This window comes from Pararge aegeria, chromosome W, assembly GCF_905163445.1.
Source record: "Pararge aegeria chromosome W, ilParAegt1.1, whole genome shotgun sequence".
Lineage (NCBI taxonomy): Eukaryota > Metazoa > Arthropoda > Insecta > Lepidoptera > Nymphalidae > Pararge > Pararge aegeria.
This window is the reverse complement of record NC_053207.1, coordinates 1,188,877-1,201,002: the sequence shown is the minus strand read 5'-3', so window position 1 is coordinate 1,201,002 and position 12,126 is coordinate 1,188,877. Positions and strand designations below refer to the sequence as shown.

Sequence of the window (12,126 nt, the reverse complement as noted above, 5' to 3'; positions counted from 1 at the left end):
TCGTGAAAACTATATGGACCGTACGCTGATGTGGTAGAAGTGACAGACAGTTGTCGACTCGTTGCCGGTGAATCGAAAGTTGGTGTTGAACCGGCGTTAAACGGTGTTGGGAAAGCGTTGAGGCGATAAGTGAGTGAAGGCCTTTACAGTGTGAATGTGAGTGATAGTTAAATCATAAAATATACGCGAACAATATAAAAAATATATATTTAAGGGCAGAACGTTATTCCATCATTTCACGCCGCGATATCACATTTCTTTAATGCGAATCTTCTAGAATTCAGACTAGAAATTTATGAAGTATTAGATTTTATAAAATATTAAACATAACTAGTATTTTATAAAATAATAAAAGGTTTTTATGTTATCCTTTTACGAAAAAGCTAAGAAAAAATTTTATAAAGCAATTTTTTTTCAATAAATAAAGTAAAAATGTATCCCACCATCACGTCGTACTGATTGCTTGTCTCATTACGTTTTCCAACGCAACCAATTGCCTTATTTTAAATGTACATAAATGTAAATTGGCAAACAGTGGTGTACCTTACCGGGTTTGTCACAATCATAAAGACATACAAAATTGTACTTGCTACTAAGCATTCCACAAAGCAGAACACTGTCGTTTTTGGTCCATTTTTGTTATTTTTGTTTTAAGCTTTTTATGTTTTTGAGTAGGTATCTGTTGTGACTGTGGGTTTCTTACTATTGTCTCCCAGGCGATTAAACTTCTTCGTAATCGCCACTCGCAATTTTCTTACTTTTAAGTAGTCTTGCTATGAATGTATTTAAATGTTTGTACCGTTGTCCAGTGAGTTCCGGTTAGACGAGGGAACTTTATGTTTATTTTAATTACTCCATATTATTATTTTGAGTTTCAACTGATTAAAAGAAAAGCAAATTAAAGTTCGTTCGTTCGATCAAACATAGACTTCATATTTGTGGAAGATACAAAAATAATTTGATATTTAATTTAAAAGTGGAAAGCCAAAATACCCTTGATAACGGTTCCAAAGAACAATGTGTAATTTATTTAGACCAGGGTGAATAACCCCTAGTGGAAACCAAATCAAGGGACTTTAAAGTCACTTTATGACGTGACCCTAGTGAGTATATGTCATACCTACATAACTACACAAAAAAGTACACGTAATTATACATAATCGAATGATCATATTTACAACTATTATATTATAGGTATAATATATCATCATCATTCATCATTCTCCTGGCGCATTCCCTATTTGGGGTCGGCCCTCCTGATACTTGTCCGCCATTTAATACGGTCTTGTGTCATTTCTGGTGTTAGGCCCAGAGTTTTCATGTCATTGAAAACGGTTCTAGTCCAGGTGGTAAGTGGGCGACCTCTACCTCTTTTGCCTTCATCTATAGCCATTACTCGCTGTGTCATGTGGCTTTTGTCTCTACGCATTACATGCCCGTACCAGCGTAATCGGCTCTCCTGCATCTTATGCTGTACTTCCGCAACTTTAAAAGAGCCTCGGATGAACTCATTCCGAATTTTGTCCAATCTTGTAATGCCCCCAGCCCAGCGCAACATCTTCATTTCAGTAACATGTATTTTCTGTTCGTCACTCTTCCTCATTCCCCAGCATTCAGACCCATATAGCAGTGCTGATCGTACAGCTCTTTTGTACACGGTGCCTTTCACTTTAATTGGCAGTTTCGCATCACAAAGAACACCAGTAAGGGACCTCCATTTGAGCCATCCTGTGTTGATTCTGCTATGAATTTCATCTTCGGTATTTGCTTTCGTGTTAATAACGGAGCCTAGATATTTGAAACTGTCAACTTGGTTCAAAGGTCTGCCGTCTATTGTAGGTGGTGACTGGATATTTGCATTGATATTAGAGAAATTGCAAAGCATGTATTCGGTTTTTTGTCGGCTTACTCTTAGACCTCTGCTTTCCAATCCCTCTCGCCATGCTTCTAGGTTTTTTTGAAGTTCTGGCAATGATTCTTCCACTAAAACTACATCATCTGCATATAAAATTGTCCATGGTACCGGTTTTTGAAGATCTTTGGTGATGTAATCCATGACGATGTTAAACAACAAGGGGCTCAGAGTAGATCCCTGATGAACGCCGACTTTGACTTCGAAGCTATTACTTATTCCGGCTGGTGAGACAACCCGGGTGGTAACATTGCTGTACATATCCTGTACGATACTGATGTACTGTTCCGTTACTAGCTGGCCCCTGAGACCTTGCCATATGAGTTGACGCGGTATTCGGTCGAAGGCCTTTTCGAGATCAATAAAGACCATATGTAAATCCTTTTTAAGGGTTTTATACTTGTCCATCAGTATTCTTACAGAGTGTATTGCATCCGTAGTACCAACCCCTGCAGAAAAGCCACACTGGTTAGGTGAGATTTTCGTGAGCAAAATAAGTCTATTGATAATGACTTTTTCCCAGATTTTAAGGGTATGTGACGTTAATTTGATAGCTCTATAGTTTCCACACTCAGCTATACTTCCTTTATTCTTATAGAATGGTATCATGTTGCTCAGTCTCCACATATCTGGCATATTTCCTTTAGCTATGATAAGGTTAAACAAGTCTGTTAGCCATTTCACACCGCTCTCTCCTGTTTTTTTCCAAAGCTCTGCCGGTATCTCGTCGGGGCCCGTGGCTTTGCCATTTTTCATCGCCTTAATAGCGGATTTGACTTCAGAAGGTGAAATGACCTCTAAAGGGCCAGATACAGGTGAGAGGGGTATCGTTTGTTGATGTGGAAACTCTTCATTCAAAAGTTTCTGAAAGTATTCCTGCCATCTATTAATGATTTCTTTGTCTGTAGTTAATAATTTTCCTGAAATATCATTAATGTATTTATTGTGCTTAAAATCTTGAGTTTGCTTATTACGGTGTTTCGCTATTTTAAAAATTTCCTTTTCAGTTTCAGCACTCTGCAGTCTAGATATCAGCTCCTCATCTGCTGTCGCCTTAGCAATGGCAACCGTTTGTTTTGCTAATCGTTTTGCAAACATGTACTCGGTTTTATCGAGTTCTGAATTTGTATTTTGCCATTTCTTAAAACTGGTTTTCTTTTGGATGAGCTTTTCTTTAACATCTCTAGACCACCAACTTGCATCTTTGCCGGTATTCAGTTTGCTGCCTTTAGTTACGCCAAGGACTTTTTTGCCTATCGCTATAGCGTGTGTGTGGAAGTCGTTCCATAATGTGTTGGCGTCAATTGTTTCAAAATTGTCTATAGGGTCTGCGAGATATTCTTTTACTTGTTTAATAGCTGCTAAACCTTCTGTTTTATTTAAGTTGTACCATTTGATTCTAGGGAGAGATTTAATTTTGGGATTCTTATTCCAATTAGGTAGATTGAGACAGGCTACGAGAATTCGGTGTTGAGTGGTCAAAGGTTCCCCGGGGATAACCTTGCAATCTCTGAAATGTTTACGCATAACAGCATCACACAGGAAGAAGTCAATCTGTGTGGAATCTCTCCCACTTTTGTAGGTGATAAGGTGTTCAGGGGTTTTCTGGAAAAAGGTATTGACTATAGGCATGTCAAACGTTGATGCAAGTTCCAAGACGTCCCTCCCCTGTTCGTTTAGAATGCCGTACCCGAAATTTCCATGGACATTGCAATCTTTTGGGGCTTTCTGACCCACATGCCCATTTAGATCGCCTGCAATGACTTTTCTTTCTGTTTTCGGTATACTTTGAAGCACGTCTTGCAGCTCTTCCCAAAACGTTTGTTTGTCTTCTTTTCTGCAGCCTGTCTGCGGCGCATATGCAGAAATAATATTAAAGCAGGGCTGGTTTTCTAGAGCCATTTTAACGCACATGATTCGGTCATTTATTCGGTCAACTTTAATAACTCTCTGCTTCAGATTTCCGTCGAGTACGATGCCAGCACCGTTTTTGGTTGACGAGCCGTGGTAGTACAGTTGGTAATTATAACCGATATTCCTGGACTTCGAACCTTTCCATTTCAGTTCTTGAATACAGCAAATATTTATATTGCGTCTGTGTAAGGTCTCTGCCAGTTCTTGGCTACGTCCGGTCAGTGAACCAATGTTCCATGTCGCTAAACGCATGTTAGTAGCGTTGCGTCTACAGTCGTCGCTTGTGGGGAACGCCCTAATATATATCGCATGGTTCGCCGGTGAGTTCTGACCGTCGCTTCCGGGGGACGCCCTAGTATTGGTCTCATTTCTCTTTTGTTGTGCTTTCATTTTAGTATCAGGAGATGAATTTGGCTATGCATTTTACGGCCGGTTGCCACCTGACGCCAAGACTGTCACCATCCTCGAGGTGTGAGCGCCGCCGTTGACCCACGTGGGGCTCATCCGCCACCATCTCTTCTGCGTGCCCCAGTCTAGACCCGCAGCACTGCCCACGGCCTCGCCTCCGAATACGTCGGAGAAGCCCGGGGGTAGGGGTTTTTTACAGAGTGACCTTCTCTGGCCTTGTGGTCCGCGGGAGGTATTTAATTTTCCTCCTACCCTATGGAGGTTTGACTCTCCATCGAGCACCCCCCTATCCGCCACCTGGGGACGCGTCCTCTAGGGAGTAAGGCTACCCCGAGGATTATAGGTATAATATAATAGTTGTAAATATGATCATTCTCATTCTCAGACCTCATTAGGTCAGGTATAAATAATAATGCACTCGCTGTATTAAAAAGCTCTCAAACAAACCAAGATCCAAATATAACGTTACGTGTACTTTTATAAATAAGTATACTTTTATACCATTATTTTGTATAGTAATTGTAAAAAAATTGACACATGGCAGAGAAAATTATTTTTAACTAAATTTCAGTATCACACGAATTCATTTTCATTTATAAATCTAAGCTTTGTATTCATTAGTATGTACCTAATTGAGCGCGCGTACAAGGTTTCAAGTCCAATACTACTGTACCTATGACATACAATCATTTCTGTTTCTAAAACAATAATGATTGAACCATGAAGACTTGAATAGTGCTCGATTTTCAAACACTTATTTCCGCCACACATTCGCTACGATTTGAATACTAAGCGGTAAATTTAGTTATACTATTTTAGAAAAGTTATTTTTAGTATACTACTGAATACGTGGTTTAAGGTTAAATATTTTGGTCTTGTACGTAAACATAATACGATATTCTGAATATTCTTGTATTCATTTATTTGAACAAGGAAAGGGATGTATCAATGCCCGCAGTTTCATTCTTGTTGCGAAAACTAACGCACGAACGCTCTCTCTCACCAGCATTTGAAAGCTAAAGAACTCAGACATGCGCATGGGGTTTCACGCCAAGCGTTTAATATAAAACCCTGTTGGGTGAATGAAAAGCGCGGACATGAAAATAAATTTATGATCACCCATTTTTTTCATTCAAGTAAACGAGCTAAAAATGAAAGACTATCTACTAATGATAGACTTATATTTATAATACTAATAATGATAATTCACCGCGCGTTTCAAAGCTTTAAATCGCGTGTTTGTTTCGCAATTCGTGGCATCCAACATTTTATTTACATTTATGATTATTGGCAATATTTGTTGAATTATTTGTACCTTAATTCCTAGGTAGGTAACTATTTAGGAATTAATATTGAGATGCTTAAATATGAATACCCGAATGAACATGTACCCTTAGTACTAGATCGCAAGCAAACTCAAGAGCATCGATAGTTTTCGATCGAGACACCAGAGCAAAAACGCAAGTCACGCGTGAGCGTCGCTTAATACTTAACGTTTAACTACAATAAAAGTACCGATAAATTTACGTTAAAATAAAAGCATGCAAATAAGATGCAAATAAGCAGTGCATACCTCATGACCTCTCAGACCATAAGGACGACCTAAAATTAAAAGATTAAAAAAAAATTAAACAATGAATAGAAAACTATGAAAGCGCCATCTAGTTAAAACCAGCCGCACTTCTATGTAAATTCAATGGACAAGTCCCGTGTCATGGTTTAGAACTAAAATAGACAAACGTCATAATATATGGATTATATTTTAATTTTGAATTGTAAACAGTATCGCTGAATAAAAAGTAACACTTGAAATATAATTTAAATCTCATAATATTAGCTGGGGTTTTTACGATTTAGTACCCATTGCCAGGTAAATCGTTTATTCGTCGCTCGAATTAGTGCGCCGCGCTGCCGCGGTCTGCATAGAAGCACGGCGATTGAATGCATCTGTCGTTACTAGTGTGCGCGAGCACACTAGGAAGTTCTGGTGTGTAATGATATAATCGTGTGCGTGCTTACACAATATTTGGCTCTTTCTATGTGTGCCAGTATTCCAGGTTTCCAGTAAGGAATTTTGCTTGTGTGCAAATCTTAAAAGTACTGCTTACGGAAAGTAGAAATCCAAATGTATGTTTTGTTTTTTATAAGCAGATGTAATTTGCTTTGTTTGTTATTGTTTTAAACGGCAATAATTCTTTGTTTTAATTTAAAAAAATATCAATTAATTTCAATACATTCAAGGTCTTTAGAAATTTATAAGTAGCTAATTTGTTCAAAAATTATATTAAAATAACCAAATTAAAAGTTGCCGAATTATGTTAAATAAATAATTAACGCTTACCAGGTGCCGTTGGCAACTGATGAAGTCATATTCTTTTTATTTATTGTTCAAATAACAACTTTTAATAACATTTGTGTACTAAGAAAATATTATGGACATATTTTGACTTTGATCGCCAAGCGCCATTATTGTTTACCTTTTATCTTCTGTCATAACAACTTATATTCACTGAATTAGAATTAACTACTGTTTTTTTCGTTTGCTGTACGGTTGTTTGTAAATAGTTACAATTATTATTGTTAACATTAACCTTTGTGACAGTGTACTGATTGTAAATGATTGTAAGGAATATTCGTAGTGTAAGAAAGTTCTCATATTCGGCGCGTTATCTGATGGTTCAGTGTGCTTGAAAAATGTAGGTAAGTTTAGAACGAATTTTTCACTAACGTTTTATTGAGATTATTCGTAAAGGAAGGAATGCACCTACAACGAGCGGCACGTAAAAAGAGCTCTGACTGATTCACATAAACGGCGAATATCAGTGATCAGTTTTTTGTTTCATTATTTATTTATAATAATACCTATGTTAGTTTATTGTTTACACTAAAAAAACATTATTTAATGTAATTGCCGCAATGGCAGACTATTTTAAGAACTTGCTGGTCGATCGTCTCAGAGCTTACTATACTGGACATAGGAGATGCGATCTACATAATACCAAATGGGTATCACAAAAAAAATTATACAGTTACATCAAAATACCATGTTCAGTTCCTATTTTTTTTTAATGCATACCCTGACCGAAAACCCTATGCACGCCACTGTTTTTCTGATAGACACAGCTTTAAATCCGGTAGGGTGTAATTAGTGCACAAATATTGCAACTTCAGTAACGCAAATTTTCAGTCAACCAATCGACGGGCAAATCTTAGTCCTCAGTTACCATTCTATTAGACCCGTAATCCTAATCCATAGTAACAGATCTAAGCAGGAACCAGAACGCCCTAAGGATCTCCTATAAGACTCTTTTATTCCTTCGAGGTTTTGGCCTCATCATCAAAATCCAAATTCCGAGGCGGTTTTTTTTCAACGGCTCCCAGCGACTCATTTAATGTCCGCCTCGCGCACCAGTTAAGCGGTGCAGTGTCGCAATTCCAGCACCTTACGACGCCGACGTTCATCGATTTCCTAGCCGTAGCTAGGAATCCATTGCCAGTTCAGCCTAGCATTCCGCGCTCGCTTCTCCCCTCGACGCTGTAGGCGCGTTACTGTAGCGTAGAGCGATAGTAACGCTCCGCTTAGCAAATAATCCGAGAAAAAAAAATACCATTTTAAGTCATAAACGTAACGTGGCAGTTCAGTAGAAGTATCCAAAATTCCGCGACGAAAAATACGCGACTCATAGCTCACAAAATTACGGTAATCTGGACCCACGCTAAAGTCTGACGCTTCGCTAATCGAAAACGCTTGGGAGTTGTACAATCCGTATTGAGGGTACTGATGGTGAATGAGTGCGTACAAGACCGTTATCTGCCATGCTGTCAAGTCTGTTTAGAACATTTCAATATTTAACTTTGAATATGAAAGCTATCACGATTAATGGAAATAAGGTGTTATGTATTGTGTTCGTGTTAGTGGTTGACAGGATCGCTTTATACCGTAAAATGGAATGGTAAAATGTTTCAGGACTTTACATTGGATTTCTACTTCAGACAATTTTGGACGGATCCCAGGCTTGCGTATAATAAAACGCCTGGCGTTGAGACACTCTCGGTGGGCTCCGAGTTTATACGAAATATTTGGGTAACTATGCAACAAATTTGTAAAACTAGTTTTCTTTTAATTTCTGTTTTCCCTAGGGACTAAAACAATCATCCGGGATAAAAAATGTCAATAGACTTAAATCATAGGTGCCTCTAACATTGAAATCCCATCCGTGGTTTCTGCGTGACGATTAATTCTAAAAATGTCTACGTAAAAGTTCATTACCACAAGTGTGCTTTGTTCAATGTTTAACAAAATGGGTTAGACACAATTTCACCAGTATGCAGCATAAGTAAAAATTATTAAGTTTAGATAAATAAAGTAATATTACGATTAATTTCGGTAGAACATCTACGTAAAAGTCTATCACCACACGTCTATTTTGTTACATGTTTAACAAAATGGATAAGACACAAATTTACCAGTTAGCAGCATAAGTAAAAATTATTAAGTTTAGGTAGACGTTAATAATTATGATGGTATTTTATAATTACGGGACAGAGGTTATTAAGCTAAATCATAAGCCGATTATCTCAAGTGTTGTTCAAATAATTCAGCGTCGATAAAACAGTAATTATTACCAAGATGAGTGTTGAAGAGGTTGAAATATTTATATTTTTATATCTAGTTATAAATAAATATATTGTTATCATTGCTGGACGAATAATAATCTACCCTAGAAGATCATCATTATCAAAAACATCGGCTCGTCAATTAGTTCCGATGCTTTCTCTCTTATATGAGAGCGGGTTTTAGAGCGTATTCTCACGCGCCTCCAAGGTGGTGAGCTTTAACGATTATAATGTGTTGGGGACCAAGCGGGATCGCTGGGTCCCACCCCATTCGCCCGCATCGAGTTATCGACCGATGACCCTTCAACTTCTAAAAAAACAACGCACCCTTGTTTACAGGTACCCGATACTTTCTTCGTGAACGAGAAACAGTCGTATTTCCACATCGCCACGACGAGCAACGAGTTCATTCGCATACACCACTCCGGATCTATCACACGTAGTATAAGGTAATTTTGTAATGTATGTTTTACTAGTTGTTATAATTTCTTTGTGACAAGATAGGTTGGAAAGAGACCACTCCGCTCTAATGTCCCGCAAGATAGAAAAATGGTTGTAAAATATTGATGTTGGAAAAGTGTAACTACTGAGTTTTTTACCGGTTCTTCTCGACGAAGTCTGCCTTTCGAAATAGGTGGTAGAATCACTACAAACACACTACTACGTTTCAAAAGTGTTTAGTTAGTTTAGTGTTTAGTGCAGGAAATAAATACATTTTGATTTGGAATTGAATTTTGAAAAAAGAAATTTGTCTTGTATGCCTCTGAACAAAAACATATACCTCGGGCATCGCACATTTTAAAATGACCCTATGTCGATATTCCAAACTATAATCTATCCGTGTCCTAAACTTCCCACACACAGACACGTCTAGCCGTTCTGGCATATTGGCGAAACAAACATCCATCCAAACTTTTGCATTTATAATATTAGCATAGACTATTTATTTGTTGTGTTTCTCGTATTCCCGCGGGTGTTTTTACGAGGCAACTAAACGGGTCATAAAGACGTGCTGGCACCATCAACTGCGTTGCTACTTCTGCCGTCTACTATGAATACCAACTCGTCTGCCCAGCGTGGTGGTTATGATCAAACCTTTCGAATCGGGCGGAACCTCATTCTAGCATTGGACATAGCACGAATTAATCACGAGATTTCCATTCACCGATAAAGCAAGGATATTTAAAAATTTTAGTATAAATTGAAAGCATAACTTTGAAAATCTAGAGGTGTGGACCGGGGATCGAACTTGGTCGCCCCTGAAACTGAGGTCGAAACCCGAACCACCACATCACCGCCTGCCGTTCACTCATAAGGTTCAGTTATTTACATAACAAGCGACACACTAATTTAATATCAATAAAGAGATTCATACAATTTACGAGTATAACCGTCGATAAATTATGTTATTATGCACCTTCCATTAGGAAATTGGACATCAACGTAAATATAAAACATATACATTATAAAAATAATAACGGTTTATAGCGTACATTATTCTACTAGTAAAGTCCTTTAATTTCATATTTTTAAATCTATAAAGTATATACTAAAGAGTTATAATGATAAAAGTACTGCGAATTTCAATTAATTTTCTATTCAATAATTGGCCCGTAAACGAATAATTATTATCTGTAAGTTCTTTAAATAACAAATGCCATCTGAGTTTTGACGGTTATCAACAACGTCAATAATAATAATAATGATTTCTTAACACTTAATTAACTTACTTAACAATCTTATCTTACTGATTATTTACTTATTGAGACACCGGTTAGATGGGCGGAAGTCATACTAATAGCTGACATTACAGCCGAAACGACAGCAAAAGCCTTGTTGTCAGGTTGGATATCGCGCTTTGGCAGCCCAGAGACCATTGTGACAGATCGAGGCCGCCAACTTTCCACTTCTCGGTAAATAGTACCACAGATATAACCGATTTTACGGCCCGTCTGCGCGCGTTCGCTGAGAAATTGCGGCCTGTACCAGCTGCACGGCATGGTAGGAACACAGTTGTTGTTTTCAAAGCGTTGAGACCACCGATCACGTTTTCCTTAGAGAAGATGCATCACGTGGCTCATTACAACCTGCCTACACAGGACCGTATAAAGTGTTATCTCGCAACGACAAAGTTTTCAATCTATTAGTTAATGGCTAGGAAGTAACGGTATCAATAGACCGCCTTAAACCAGCCTATTTATTAAACGACCAAAGCGACCCCAATCCTAATGAAGATGAGCAGCCATCTGAAAAATGTAATTTTAATGGTTATCGAACTCATTCCGGCCGCCAAGTCAGAAAACCAAATTTGTATTGCCCTTGACGGTCTCTGGAGGGGGGTTGCGTAGGGTCTGATAACAATATATAAACGAAATACTTATATCATAAAAATTAATTTAAATACTTTACATACATATATAACTTAACGCCTTATTCTAATTTACTAATAACAATTTGAACATACAAACATTCACACAAACATACATATCAACATTCACAAACTTACATTTAAGATCCTACCGTGTGTACGTGTAAGTACCTACCGGTGGAATTCAACCATAGTCCATACCAATCTCGCAGTTGAAACGCACAAACTGCCGACTGGTTTTATGACGTCGTCGTTTGCATGTAGGTAGTCGGTACACTAACCGCGTGCCGGTAGTTCGCTATTGGATTCGTGCACCAGTCGTGTCGCTCAATGTAAAACGAATGTTATGGTATTTCTTATCGGCTCTAAACAATATTGTAAATATCGGAGTAAAGTGATTCTTAAATACAAGTGTGTTTAACATTTAAAACAAACCTAAACATCATCGGAAGATCATAACTCACAACGCATTGCCCCCCTAAATACGTTACGTCTGTTATATTTGTTTTCCCTCTTATATGCCTAAGTTTTATTTTATCCTGTCTTTTTATTCCTATCATGCTTCTTTCGATATTATGTTGGCATGTTTCTAATTTTTTGAGGTTTTCTTTGGTTAGAGCCCATGTTTGGCAACCATAAGTCATACATGGAAGAATACAGGAGTTAAATGTCTGACTCTTTAGTTACAGTGGTATCCTTGGATTTTTTGTGATTTCTTTCAACGACCAGTATTTCCTCCATGTAGAATTAATCCTGTTCTGTATTTCTTTTGAGGTGATGTGTTTAGGAGAAATAATTTGTCCAAGGTATGTATACTCGTTGACATACTCGATGACATTGTTATTAACTTAAATAGGGTGTTTAGAACAGTTAGTCATTAATTTGGTTTTTGACATAATAATGAGCA

The 12,126-nt window shown here is 37.7% G+C and overlaps 1 protein-coding gene across 1 annotated transcript in view; it reads left to right on the top strand.

The window, feature by feature from the left end:
• The window catches only part of LOC120635952 (gamma-aminobutyric acid receptor subunit beta-like), an 89,382-nt gene that overhangs the window by 70,321 nt on the left and 6,935 nt on the right, over positions 1 to 12,126 (top strand). The window contains exons 4-5 of the mRNA XM_039907158.1: positions 8,202 to 8,318; positions 9,191 to 9,300. Coding sequence (XP_039763092.1) covers positions 8,202 to 8,318; positions 9,191 to 9,300 — 227 coding nt within the window. The remainder of the gene's footprint in view (positions 1 to 8,201; positions 8,319 to 9,190; positions 9,301 to 12,126) is intronic.